Below are 15,032 nucleotides of genomic sequence, written 5' to 3' on the forward strand. Positions count from 1 at the left end.
AGCCCATGACCCAATTCCGACACTTTGCTAGTCTGGGATGGCTCAGGGTAGAAGACCACATTGATAAAATGAAAATGGGATTGGTGTTTAAATGTAGGCCTGACGTCGAATATATATAAAAAGTCTTCTGAAAGAATATTATATTCAAAGATTTGTGCCGCATTTTCACGATTTTTCAAAAATAGCAGACCTACAAGCTCGCAGCTTGTAGATCTGCTATTTTTCAATAGCTAAAGTATAACATAATGCTTAGTTAAAACACCAAAAGGGGTTCCCGCCCTGAATGGCTTAAGATAGTCAAAGGGGCAGTGGCCCCTGTACCATACCTACTTCTCCAAAGTGACACCCACAATCTGGTAGGCTACTACCTAAATCTAGAACAAACGTGGGGAAATACTCATTCTACTACTCTGAAATTATAAAAATCATCTCATCTATCAGGAGACCACAAGGGGAGATAAATGCAATTTCCCATAGCAACTGCAAGGAGCTATCATTCACTGCCACGTTCTCCTTTTTCTCCTTCCCTGTTAGTATATTTAGTCTGTCTGTTGTTAGACATGATTTGGTCTGATATGGTGTCATATTTGGTCCAGAATTACTGTAGATATGTATGTAATGTTCTCTAGATGTATTTAATGTGTATAATGTAATTATGGTGAAGATTATGAATCGTTTAGCTGAATGAGAACCCCTTTCATGGACCGCTGGGTGTCCCCTGCATGGACCTCACACTGAAAAATGAAAAGCAACATTGTTATGGCTCAGGGCAGGTGCACCATGGGGGGGGGGGGGGGGGGGGGGGGGGGGGGGGGGTGCACTGTACTGGCAGAGGGAAAGCCCTCCCCTTAGCAGTGATATAATTCGGAAATGACGAGAGGAATGGGGATTGGCCAACTCTAGGCCTGCCTGTTTTTTGCCCTACCTTTGTGATGAAAAGTAGGCTATAAGTAAAAGTATGTTAACTTCCTCATTACAGTAGGCTATAATCACCACCTGCTTTCAGTCGTGTTTGGAGGGTCTGACTGTCTTGTCTGCTGTTGGAGCCGCGATGGGGCAAATAGAATGGGCCATGTGGGCCAATGAACAGGCTCTGGCGTCGGGAGTGAGTGAGTCTGTCCTTTATATACAATTTATAAATATGAATTTAGTAATGTTATGTTAGTTTTGTGTTATTATCTTAATATAACTATTAGAATATACTCGTTGAAATTATTTTTGTTTAAGGAAGTTGAGGTTTTCCAAAAGTCGGAATTTGAACAAAATCTTTTAAAGACTTTACTGATTATGAATTATTTAAGATAACCGTGTCTTTCTGTTTGTCTTACCACTTCCTTTTTCAGTTCTCGTTGCGTGTGGCATCGTTGCGGTAGCTGGACAATTCCGTGGCTGGGAATTTGCTGCTTATGGAATGTATCTTTTTCATCTCTGATGTAACTAGGTTTTCTGTCAAATTGTAAACCATACGATAATGTATAAATTAAGTTTAATGTCATCATCACTCCAGAGAAGGACAGACAAGACAATTCAACCAACGCATTAATAATAAACACATTTACAAAGTACATGAATACAAATACACATAGGAATTTAAATACCGGTATTAAAGGGATAGTTCAGATTTTTTGAATTTAAGTTGTATGAAATACTTGCCATTAATATAGTGGTTGCAACTGTATTAATTGATTGCCCGAGTCCTGTGGTGGGAGTTCTGCTCTGGTTTTGGTGAACTATCAAGTAGTTCCGGTCATTTTGTGGGGGGCACTGGGGGCCACGCAGTAAAAGTAAATTAATCCACAAAACTAACGTCATTTGTATTGTTGACCTATTTCTAAAATATTAGTGCAACTTCCGTTCTTTTTTTTACCCCTCTATCACACAGAACTATGTTTTTTGTGTCCATATCACTACGCCCAAAAAATAGTTCCATGTGATAGAGGGGTCAAAGTTGAACGAAAGTCGTGCTAATATTTTAGAAATAGGTCAACAATACAAATTACGTTCGTTTTGTGGATTCATTTACTTTTACTGCGTGGCCCCAGTGCCCCCCACAAAATGACCAGAACTACTTAATATTGACCAAAACCAGAGCAGAACTCCCACCATGGGACTCGGGCAATCAATGAATACAGTTGCAACCACTATATTAATGGCAAGTATTTCATACAACTTAAGTTAAAAAAATCTGAACTATCCCTTTAAGTTAAAATTACAATATGCAGAAGAATAATGAAACAAAACACCTCAACAAAGGGTTGGCTTTGTGCAGTTACAGAAAACAATAAAATCCTATCTTGAGAGTTTGTCCTTGACAGAAGCTAATCAGAGCTGCAGGTGCGCTCGTGTGTCTGCTGGAGTACCCCAGAAGCAAGAGAGTTAGGGGAACTAGTGTGGAGAGAACGTAAGTGATCATCTATGATGAATTGAACATGGTGGACCCTCTTGTAAACAAGTGTAATTCTTTATTGGGTCGTCCACTCACAGTTGACAGTTTTTGTATTGAGTTGTGCTTGAAATGTACTGTAATTCTGCAGACTGTTAATAAATACTTCAATCAATCAATCAATCAATCAATCAATCAATCAATCAATCAATCAATTTAACACACTGAGTTCTGGCGGTCACCAGGATGTTTAAGTCTAAATGGAATTACTACTGTACTTACAATTTACAATTTAGGCATTTAGCAGACGCTCTTAATCCAGAGCGACTTACATTAAGCAAGAACAAAAAGCATGGGAATACATCACATATATAAAATGCATTTATCATGAAACATGCGTAAGCTAAGAACGTAACTAGAACCATATCTATATAATGACACTATACATATAAACTATACATATATACTATGCTATACATATGTACTATGAAGTGCTATGACTACATACAATGCAAGTATTGTGCTATATAACTACTATTACTATATAACAACCTTTCTATTGTCATCTTAGGGGTCAGCACTGCTTCACTATTGTGGTAAAAGGCTTTGGACCGCTGACCAGGAACTACTATGTCAGAGCATTTTTACATGCAGCGTGAGTAGTATCTTTTCCTGCTGTGAGTGTTTTCCTTGCCAGGCAGCATTCTTTCCATTCATTCTCTCTCCAAAAAAAGACACAGTTGGTGTTGTCTTTCGCTTTTTTTTCCGCTGACATTCCTATTAATCATTACCATTGTTTGAATGTCAATTGATCAATTGATCACTTATTGGTTATTCTAATTGATGAACTTGTTTCTTCTTCCACAGACTCTCTGTTCCTTGTGGTTTTATGCTCGCTACTGTACTTGGATGTGTCTGCCTCGGCATCGCCAGCCTCATCTACCTACTGGTAAGTTTAAAAGCCAGCACCAGTTCAGAAATCAGACAGCATGTTACTCAACATCGGTGTAAAACAAAGATGTAAACATGCTGAGGTTAGCACGAATATATTAATTTGCATCCATATATAGTTCATAGGCAGCTATTGGAACGTTACAAAACAGAAAATGCATAAGAAAAAACAAGGAACAACTAGATAAAGGGTCTCCACCAGGGCAGGTCAGGTTGTGGCCTCCTGGTGGCGCTATAATAGGCCAATGTGAAAAGGGTGCCCTTTCTTCTTACGCCTTGGATGACAATTGGATGATTTGAGGCATTTTGTTCCAAAAATGTGTTTTGCAAAAATCCACCTGTTGGTGGCGCTATAACAGGCCAATGTGAAAAGGGTGGGATATATTCCTCAGCCTAGTAGGAAAGTCTGTGAAAGTTTTCACGTAAATTGCACGCTGCGTTCATGATTTGAGGGTTTTTGTTCAGAATCCTGCAAATCCTGCAAACTTGTAACCAATGTTAGCCAATTCGGATGGAATATGAAATATCTGACAGATCCGTCTTGAACACATGACTATAGAGATAGTGTGTAACGATTTGCGGGAGTTTTGGACTGAATCTGGAGGAGTAATATCAACAAATGTGTTTTTCAAAAGTCGGCCTCCTGGTGGCGCTATAACAGGCCGTTCTGGTTCATCGTTGGCATCCAGGGAGTGTGTGTGCAAAATTTGGCATTGACCAGGTTAACAGTGCCGGAGATTAGCTGTACACAGATGGATGGACGGACACACACACACGGACGGACAGACCCACCCACACACACACACGGACAGAGTGCAAAACATACTCTCTCCATGCCTTCGGCCTGGTGGAGACAAAAATGATGTACAACATCAGGTTCAAAAGGATCACAGTTCAATCAAGCATTCTTTCCCGTTGGGAGCACATTTTTACAAAGTTCACCTTATGAATAAGGCTAGTTATTAAAGGTTCATTTGAAACAAGGAAATAGGAACAAGGAAGGGTTCCTGTACTTGTTGGAACCTCTATTGAGACATGTATCTTTACGAAACCTTGCCTTTAAGAATGTGACTGGTTAAACTCACAAACATTATTACAAGTGGGTGGCATAATACCAGCTACACAATTTGTATGATTAAAATAATACAAAGTTCAGCTGGATGACATCCATTGTATTACTTAAAATGACTCAGTTAAAACGTAACCATAAGTTTAAGTAACACCTATTCCTCAGTCGGTGTTATTTATTTTTACACTTTGTAACTTTTTTGTTTATTTTGTTTCTTATATTATTAATACATAGTAATGCATTTCATTTGTATAGTTCCTTTACGGAGTTCAATGATACTAACACCAAAAGGGGTTCCCGCCCAAAATGGGTTAAGATAACACATTTATGATTCTTTAAGACCATGTATGCTGTGAGGGAAAGGGAGCTAGAGAGAAAGTACTAAGTGGTTGGGCCACAGGGTGCAGCAGTCATTCTGTGATTCTGAAGGATATGTTTGTGTAGCAGTTAGTGACTTCCTGGTCGTCTTGCTTTATAGGCAGCAATTCGAGGTGAACACTGGGAGCCCATACTTCCAAAGAAGGACACCCGGAAGCCGGGAGAGCGAGACGGTATCAAAAGCCCTCCTCAGAACCCTCCACCAAGGCCACCCTCAGACGTGCGCAGGAAACAGGCGAAGGACCTCGAGGCAGCGGCCTACGACAACCCCATCCCTGTGACTGATGACGAGTACTATAAGAAGTAATGTTATCCCTGTACTGTATAGAGCGTGTACCATGGCCCAGGAAATGATTCTCCATTCATTTTCCTCATAGACATTTCAAAAAGTATTTATTTAAAGACGGTTACGCCGCGGACAAAGCCAACTCGAGTCGTGACAACTCATGACAACAAACACAATATTTTGGACCAAACAAATAATTACAAAGAAGAAAAACAACAAAATATTGAGTTGTCACGACTCGAGTTGGCTTTGTCCGCGGCGTAACCGTCTTTAAATAAATACTCTCTGAAAAGTCTATGAGGAAAATGAACGGAGAATCATTTCCTGGGCCCTGGTAGGGGGCGGGACTGCGACGCTCTATGTTGCTGCACTTCATGTACTATCAAGTTCTACGGAACCATAATAGGGATATGTTATGTTACAGTATGTTTATGTTATCCTTCTGTTATTATCCTAATTTGATTAATAGATTCACAAGGGTTTTGTGAACCGGGGCAGGGGTTCCCAAACCTTTTCAGTTCAAGACCCTAAAGGGAAATATGGTGTCTCACCGAGACCCAAACTTATATATACTGCATGTATAACCTAAGCCAACAATAGTGAATAGTAGTCGATCTACCTATGCTCACAACGTCGTCAAAATGTATCTTTTTATGTTTCTAAAAGTCTTTCTGAAGTGTTTCCCAAACATCATAATAGAACAACAGACATGCTGGATTTACTTCTGGTAGTCAATACCTGCCTCTCTGAAACAGGGAAACAGGGAACATCTTAAACTTCTGAATTAAACATCATAGAATCATGAGTGATACGTCTTTTTATGGGTTTATGAGGATGTAGAAACCACCTCAAACTCAAGGTTGTACCCCAGCACACAACACAACTCAGGAAAACATGTAATAAACGAGTAAATGAGGACCACACAACTAGACTTAACTTATAGCGCGCGCACACACATTATATCAGATATACTGTAAGGGCCAAAAACAAGTAATCAGCTGCCATTTTGACATTACATAAACTACAGACATGTAGCAATACAAAAAATCACATTGTCGCTTTGTCCCTTTTTATGGCAACAATATCCGATAATAAGGCCTCTGGCCTAAGGACTATTTAGAGAGAGGACAAGGGAGAGTAGACTCTTTTAGATATGGCCTCAGACGAATGCATTTGATTTTTTTTATTTGTATTTATATGAACTGAAATATTAAAATGTACAGTAGCCTATGTATTTTCATACTGTATAAGGCTTAGGATGTAATATCTTCAATTCCATTTTATTTGTTTTAAATAAATACCCTGCATTCCATGCAAAGTATCTGTAATAGTTACTTTTAGACATAGATCTGTGTAATGCTTCTGGTTTTGCAAGTTCTCTCTTATTCACAACTTCCTTCTCTTGTGGTGACTTCTGAGACATTGGACGTGCCTGCTCTCTCACATACACACTAGGCATGTTGATAGAAAAAAGGCTATAACTTAATACCTCCGATTCAACTTGTTAGTACATGGTAAATGGTGCATTTATATAGCACCTTTATCCAAGGCGCTTTACATAGATTGTGCATTACATTCACCCATTCACACCCCGATGGCGGCGGAAACCATGCAAGGCACCAACCTGCACACCAGGAGCAATTTGGGGTTCAGAGTCTTGCTCAAGGACACTTCAACACTAACTAGGGGGGAGCCCGGGTTCGAACTGGCAACCTTGCGGTTACCATCCAGCCACTCTACCCCTGAGCCACCGCCGTGTCTTAACTACTTTTTTGTACAAGAATTCCCCTGAATAAGAAATATAATTATATTACAGCTAGTAATTAAGGTTGCAATGAATTATTCATATTGCCATGCCCATGATGAGTACCTTCTCCACGTTCGCCTTTTGGGCGCTCAACGCTCCACTGGTTCTCAACATGGGTTCCAGGGACGCCCAAGGGGGAGGGGGTTCCAGCCTCCAGGGGGTCCTCGGCAAAATTAGGAACAGTTTAAGCACTTACGCAATATTTTATACTTTGTCAAAAATGGCTAAAACAGCTGTTCTACAAGCTCTCAACGTGTGAGCTTGTAGATGGATCATTGACATAAAAACGACGGTTCACCACACATCAACACAATACTAAATGTTATTATTTTGGATGTAGATTCATTCATTGTTCACATTCATATAATACACACATAAAATTACACTAGGTTTGTTTCATTTCACTTCATCTTTATTCAAGTCTTGGCAATACATGAACCCTGAGTGTGCCATGCCAAGGGTGAACTGAGGGAGTGGGCACAACTAAATAAGAAGAAATAAATTTACTTTTCATCTATTATGTTAACACTAACAGTGAAATACCAGTAATTTAACTTCCCCATTTTAAAACAAATTTCCTCCATTATATTTGCGACATCCCCATCTTCCCTGTCTGGGCTAGCATTAGCATAATAATATGTAACTAGTTCAGATCCCATCTGTTCCATTCAGTTGTGTTTTGAATAACCTCATGACTAAGGCTTCGCCCACACATACAGTATACAGGTATTTTTTATAAAGTGAGCTTTTTCGTTTTCGTTTTTGAAAATCTCTGCGTCTACACGGCCCAGTTTACAAAAATCTCTTCGTCCACATGACAACCGTAGCTAAAGTGACGTAGCCAGCCAAAAACTAAACCGTTTTTTTTTAATGTACACTGTGGCCTAAATATGACCGTAAATTGGGCTGCGACCAATGCATTTGCGTGTGGACAACCCCGCAAACGCATATAAAAAGCTAACAAAAATGTAACTGGCTACGTGTGATGACTAAGTGACTTCTATTTTTAGAGGTCTGACCTCACAGAGGGAATTGGCAATTACAAATTGGGAGGATTACCAGCAACTTGTGCATTTCTTGCCCAGTCACTTGCATACTAAGCTACTGATTGGCTCCTGACTACAATTGACTACAAGTAGAAAGTAAAATGTGACGTTAACAATGAGTTATGTAGCAACGCTACTCTGGTCTTTTTCCCCCGATTATTCAGTCGGATGGAAAAACAAAGAAAAAAACTGCATCAAATACTTTCATAGTGTTGGTCCGTTTCATAATGAAATGTTATACCAGGAAACAGAAAGATATATCACAAATGCACCATTCTTTGTCACATGAGAGCAGATTATCTCTAATACTGCTAACTTGAACAGACATGTTGAATTTGTTCAATGTGAAAACAATTGTACAAAGTCATGGAAGTAGAAAAACTAATCTAATGCAACTATTACGTTTCACAATTGCTAACAATTGTTGCTCACAGTGCATTATATTGAATTTAAAGTGCATTTCTCTCTCGAAACAAGAGTTTTGTGTATTTCCACACAATCAAATAAAGCAGAATTTGTCTCTAGACTACATTGTAGCCTGACAGCCCGTTGCAGGTTTTAGTCCTGATCCCGGGGGTTTCTTTAAAAAAAATGTCTCAAATGTAGAAAAGGAGTGAAATAAGAGCAAATAAGTCAATACAAAAACAACGAAAAATAATTATAAAGCAGTAGCATTCACAAGGTTGTCTCAGATCATTGTAGATCAGTGTTTTTAATCTTCCTCTGATTGTTCATCCTCAGATGAGTGTAACATATTATTTGCCAAAGCAAAGTCCTTAACTTCCTGAGGAGTGCGGAGGTACGAATCAATCTCACTGTCTGAGATATCCTCGTCACCGGTTACCTCCTTCATCACTGGCCTCTCGACTCTCCTGACCTTACAATTCTTCACACAGGGAGGAGCAAACAGTGCTCTCTTCCCCCAATGCGGTGGCGAGGCCTGCTTTTCCTGACTGGCTGCGACATCGTGCTGCTGCTCAACACCAGTGCGGGGATCTTTTACATGCTGAAGGGAATCGGCTTCCACACGAGGCGTGTTCTGCTCCACCTGCAAGGAGATTTGGGAGGGTGGTGGCGGTGCCTCCTCCTCCACATGTATATGGTTTCCAGATGAAGAATCTTCTAAAGTGGGTGGGAGGAGTGTGTTCTCATGTGATCGTAGCGCACTCCTTAACAGGGCATTCCGGTTCTCTAGGATGTCAGCCACCAGTCTCATCACATTATATGGCGTCACGTCCTCCACTACCCAAGGAATCTCTTTGCCTAGTTTACACAGAACCTCCTTGATTTCGGTTATTCTTTTCATCGCTGTCACGTTCTTTTTCACCTTGGCCAGCCGACAGAACTTATCCAGTGTATACTTGAGGCGGATTTGAGTGGGCCTCAGGGACTGCCAGGCCAGGAAGATGGCTGCCATCAAGATGGGGAGGGGTTTGCGGCCCGTCACTATCCAGGAATCTCCTGCCAGCTCCGCCAGGGCCACGGCACGCTTTGTCAAGTCCTTGTTGTTCTCAGCAAATTCCTCTGGAACGTCAGAAGGACCAATTTTGAAGCTGAAATTAAGAGAACAAATAAGTGTTTTCAAAACGCAAAACCTCATTAAAAGGATAGTTCAGGAATATTACCATTTTTAAAAAGCACTAGCCTCATTAACAGGATAGTTCAGGAATATTACTATTTATCATATATCATACCCAGAGTTAGACATGGATGTGTGCAGTTTGAAGGCATGTAATGTTGAGTTTAGCCTAGATGAGCTCAATTCCTGGAGGTCTATCCCCTTTTGGGCGGGAACCCCTTTTGGTGTTTTGTTATACTTTAGCTATTGAAAAATAGCAGATCTACAAGCTCATAGCGAACTATGAACTTGTAGGTCTGCTATTTTTGAAAAATAGTAAAAATGCGGCACAAATCTTTGAATATATATTCTTTCAGAGTGAACTTTTTTTTGTATTTCGACGTCAGGCCTAAATGGGTTAAGCTCTCCCAAAAGCAGGGGCATGGCTGAATTAGGCTAAACTCACCATTCAACATAATATGTTCAAACTACACACAAACATAAAAAGGCATCTGTGAGTTTGTCTGACTCGCCCCAAAACCTAGCCTGGTAAACCACCCCTCCCCCTTGAAATGATTTCTGGCAGGGAGGAGGGGTTTACCAGGCTACCCAAAACCCAACGATGTGGGCCACCTGTTAGTTGATGGTGTTTCTTTTGAGTGTGGTGTCTTTTACCCTGATGTATCTACAATACTTTTCTTGCCCTATAACTGTTAAATGTTTTAAGCTGCTATCTTTTGTGACTGAATTTCCCTTGCAGGATCAATAAAGGTCTTATATAAGGTTCTCAGTGGGGCCTGGAGACCTTTGGGGCTCTCTGTGGGGGTTCCAGTGGGTCCTCATCATCAAAATGATGAACAGTTTTGAATTTCACTATTACTTCACCATCTAGGTTAGCACAATGAGAATGACTGAGTGCAATAAGATCAAATACATTTAGGTCTAGCATAGCCTGCCCCAGCCTGTGTGATTTCTGGTCTAGAGGGGCGGGTGCCGTGGAAAACAGCCGGTGGATGCTATTGGTTCACTGATCTGCCTTGGTCTTGCATGCCTCTCCTTGCTCTGCTCCTGAACTGTCTCGCTCTACTCACCTATCAAAGAAATAACGTAACTAAACGTACACAATTTTTAAGCCATTTAGGCCTGATGTCGAAATAAAAAACAAGTCTTCTGAAAGAATATATATTACATATATATAATATCTATATTCAAAGATTTGTGCTGCATTTTCACGATTTTTCAAAAATAGCAGACCTACAAGCTCGTAGCGCGCCACTCGGTGGCGCGCTATGAGCTTGTAGATCTGCTATTTTTCAATAGCTAAAGTATAACAAAATGCTTAGTTAAAACACCAAAAGGGGTTCCCGTCCAGAATGGGTTAAAATGTAACCGTTAAATCACACACACACACACACACACACACACACACACACACACACACACACACACACACACACACACTTGTTTTTTTACAACAGCCTTGCATTACACACACACACACACACACACACACACACACACACACACACACACACACACACACACACACACACACACACACACACACACACACACACACACACACACACACACACACTTGTTTTTTTACAACACACACACACACACACACACACACACACACACACACACACACACACACTTTTTTATAACAGCCTTGCATTATACTTACTCCTGGACGAAGGTTGCCAGTATGTCAGTGAGACCAGCCGCTGGCGCTTCAATGTGTAGCAACTTGACCATCTCCTGGTACACCACTGACATCACCAAGGGGTCGGCCTCCAGCAGGCCAGCGATGCTACCCATGGCAATGGGCCAGTTGTACTGCCTGCAGCTGACCAGCACACAGCAGCCAACCATAGCCTCTTTCTTCACCAAACTGACTTTGATGAAATGCGAATGTTGATAAGCTTGCTTGTAATACGTCTGTGAGAGATCCTCCGTGTCCTTGTTGAGCCGGAGGACCCGGCATAATGCAGTGACTCGCTGCAGGCCTTTAAATCAAGCATACAGACATATTAGTAGTGCATGGAAATAAGGTGCCGATTCTTGACGGCACTGATGCAAATATAAAACTATTGTGAACTTTCATTTTTCACTCCCCACCTTCAAAACCGCACTAAAAACCCACCTGTTCAGACTAGCATTCCCCAGCTGATGTGTTTTTAACTTGTTACATGTAATGTTTTTTACTGGTTTTATTCTTATTTTCTTTCTTCTAATAAAGTTGTCCTTCTCTTGTTCCCCCCCCGGCCCCCACATATGTAAAGCGTCTTTGGGTATTAGAAAAGCGCTATAGAAGTCCCAGATATTATTATTATTATTGGTAAATCTTACCTTTAATCAGATTTTCACAGGGACGTTTCCCAGCTGTACTGTGACTGTATCCGACATCTATGGGTAAAAAAAACAAAACAGGAAAACAAGTATGGTAATTTTTAAAACATAATTTTACAGACACCTCGACTCAAAGACCATCAGAGAGTAAAGACATCTAGTCTTGTACACATAACTATGTCAAATATCCCATTATTTTATTAAACATGGAACCATGGGGACACTCACCCACACACACCTAAAATGGCAGGTTATGGTGAACTGAAACTTTTATAATTAAATGTTTATACTGAGTGTGTGGTTTTGGGGGTGTTATGTGCTTGCGGACAGACACACATGGCACCAAAGCATGGTGTCTGTTGGCGCATGGCAGCACCTTCAGAACCACACACTCGGTGCTGATCTAAGTATTTGTTTCTGAATTTGTATGTATGTAACTTTGAAAAAAAAAAGGGAAGAGAAGAAACCTTTTTGTATTGAAATGCCTTGATAGATTTTTTTGTACTTTGTAATATATGTATACATTGTAAAAACCCTGAATTATTTTCAATAAAGTATATATAAAAAGTGAACTGAAAGAGCCTCCACCCTCCATGTTAATTTATCAATTTGTAATTATGGACTACCTGAGGATTTTACTGTGTGCAGCACTAGAAAACGTAGTTGTCACTATTGGACTGATTGATAATTGTATTAACAATTTGCAGAATGGGGGTTGGGTACAGTTCAAGTAAAGTACAGGTCTGGTCAATACAAAATCTGCTTATAAGAGGATAAAACCAGAACAAGACTTGTTTACATAAGGGTCCTCGTCTCCATGTTCAATTAATCAAAAAACATTTAAAGACATGCATGTCTCAGAAATGCCTAGCCCGTCTCCGGACCCCCCGGGTTGAGCTCCTTTGGACCCAAAGGAGCTCAACCCGGGGGGTCCGGAGACGGGCTAAGAAATGCCATACCTGTGCCCTCATTGTAGTCAATTGTGAGATGTCCTTCATTTAAAACAGAGCCGCAGTCAACGCAGACCTTATGATGCTCGGAATAGAAGCCATCTTCACTTATGTTGGTGGAGCCACAATCCGGACACTTCGACATTTTACACTGGCGGATTATTTTATTGCATGAATATAAAAACTAACTGCTGAAGTTAAGTGACTGACTGAGTACAACCAGAAAACAATAACAAATGTTTCAGGAAATGAAGCAAAGCCGAACGACCAATAAACGTTGCCTTAGTGGCGGGCGGGCAAATCGCTCCGTGTAAACACAATTCGCACATTATAGTTCCGTATCGGTCAAACGTTCCGTTATTTACCCACTATCTAATTGCCAGAGCCATATAAGGCTCTGCTAATTACAAACTAATCTACTCTACGGACGGACGGTCGGCTTTTCTTTTTAAATGTATTATATGTTTTTTATTTTATTTTGTATGTGATTATATTTCTTGGTCTACAGGTCAGTAAGAGTACAGTACACAACAGACCCCCTTATTACTCTAGATGCAACAGACACACCAACGTTTTGTGTTTTACAGCTGTAGAACTATGACAATAATAATAAAACAAAGTGAAGGTGATATTATTAATATATTCGGTATCACTAGCTCACTGATATATCTGAATACAATGAGTTAGCCCAAACATTCGTCAGAATCGAAAAAAACCTCTACGAGAGTCTAAATGTTTGGGCTAACAATGAGTATTCCTTGCCTGTGGAGGGCAGCACCCACACACCTGCCTGTCCAGGTCCCAACCAATCACTGTTGGGCAGAAGAAGTTTTCCACCAATGACCATCCGTCCCCCGCCCCCCCCCTCTCTGACGGACCGGTGTAAACAGTGTAAATATAGCATTAGCTCATTTAGCTGTCATGTAGCTAGTGCGCTACTAGACCCTAGCCTCGATCTTGTCATTCAAGTTCTCTGTTCATCTGTGAATAATAATAATCATGTCCAGCCGGGCCCTGCGCAGGCTGCGGGGGAAGCAACGGGGACAAGAAGCTCTGGACCTCGGGGAGGCTGGAGGAGAAGAGCCGCAGCAGCAGGAGGAGCAGGGTGCTGCGGAGGGTGTGGAGGACTTAGAGGAGGAGGAATCCGTTCTACATCAGGCTAAGAATAACAGTAGCAGAAAGGCTAAGAAAAACAAGAATCAGAAGAACCTCAGCAATATCTATGAACTGGTAAAGTATGGATGGGATGTATAACATGGTTGGGCCAAAAGTGCGACACGTCACAACTCACAATGTCCATAAACTGATAAACAAGGCGAGCTAATTGTTAGCTTAGCCTTTTGCTTCTGGCTCTACTACTCTACAATGTGCCATGTGTAACTAGTTCCACAAACCATGTGCAACCCAGATTCGGCACAAACAAGGGACTAAATTAATTTCGCTCCGATGCCACCAAAATGTGGAACGCCCTATCAACGGTCATTCAGACATGCGAATCCCTTGACTCCTTCAAAACCGCTCTCAAAGGGCACCTATACGAACGGCTGCAGGTAGCTCCTGTCTGTAATCTGTGTGTGTGTGTGTGTGTGTGTGCAGTCCAACAATATATTTACATGAATCTCAATTATGCCCAATATACAATATACATGCTTTTCTAATTGAGGATGGGTATTTATTTTAACATCCCATTATTATGGAGTGGAGTTCAACTCACAACGTTTTGTATAATAAGTGACAGGTGTAGCTCATAATGCTACAGTGAGCTTTCTCATAGTGCTAGTAGGAATTTAAAACGGTTAACACAATGTCCATCCCCAGGTTGGCTCTGGTATTCAGTGCGCACACTGCAGTCATAATCAGCTAATATATTTGTAAAGTGAAAGCAGAGTGACACTTTGGTATAGATGTTTGGGTTGTGTAGTTGACTTGCAATGATGTACATGGAAATATTGGAATTACCTTAAAATAATAGTCCACACTTCATGGCGTATAAGCCAAAAATGAGCCTAGAAAGCTTCGGCGGTCTGCAGCATTGGGCATAGCATTTATTATTTCTACACATTTTCACAAATCATTTCATATCATTTGCTGCATCAGAAGGCAAGCATTATGTAAGCTAGATAGCATCTCGCAATCAAACGGCTCATTACAACGGATGGTTTTGTTTTAACGTCCGGATACTCCGTGCAGTACAGGCTTCAGACACGCCTCCTCAGGAGTTTGGCTCAGATCTGAACCCATTTGATTTG

General features: G+C 40.9%; 3 protein-coding genes across 4 annotated transcripts in view; 2 read left to right on the forward strand and 1 right to left on the reverse strand.

The window, feature by feature from the left end:
* Positions 1-1,001: 1,001 nt before the first annotated feature.
* cyba (cytochrome b-245, alpha polypeptide) lies at positions 1,002-5,101 on the forward strand. Its single transcript, XM_079497037.1, has 6 exons — positions 1,002-1,109; positions 1,344-1,413; positions 2,327-2,401; positions 2,955-3,038; positions 3,251-3,332; positions 4,882-5,101. Exons 1-6 carry the CDS (start codon positions 1,052-1,054, stop codon positions 5,086-5,088), a joined length of 576 nt encoding a protein of 191 aa, XP_079353163.1. The 5' UTR covers positions 1,002-1,051; the 3' UTR covers positions 5,089-5,101.
* Positions 5,102-7,252: 2,151 nt separating this feature from the next.
* brf2 (BRF2 general transcription factor IIIB subunit) lies at positions 7,253-13,079 on the reverse strand. The gene is made up of 4 exons (XM_079496711.1): positions 12,793-13,079; positions 11,834-11,890; positions 11,169-11,490; positions 7,253-9,473 (listed from the first exon to the last, which is right to left on the reverse strand). Exons 1-4 carry the CDS (start codon positions 12,926-12,928, stop codon positions 8,633-8,635), a joined length of 1,356 nt encoding a protein of 451 aa, XP_079352837.1. The 5' UTR covers positions 12,929-13,079; the 3' UTR covers positions 7,253-8,632.
* Positions 13,080-13,669: 590 nt separating this feature from the next.
* Positions 13,670-15,032, forward strand: part of tcf25 (TCF25 ribosome quality control complex subunit) — a 65,217-nt gene continuing 63,854 nt past the window's right edge. For both annotated transcript variants that reach the window (XR_013789714.1, XM_079497942.1), the window contains exon 1: positions 13,670-14,013. Coding sequence is in view for 1 of the 2 variants with exons in the window: in XM_079497942.1 (XP_079354068.1) it covers positions 13,783-14,013 (231 nt within the window). In the remaining variant the exon portion in view is untranslated. The remainder of the gene's footprint in view (positions 14,014-15,032) is intronic.

The sequence above is a fragment of the Electrona antarctica genome (genome assembly GCF_951216825.1).
Source record: "Electrona antarctica genome assembly, chromosome: 3".
Lineage (NCBI taxonomy): Eukaryota > Metazoa > Chordata > Actinopteri > Myctophiformes > Myctophidae > Electrona > Electrona antarctica.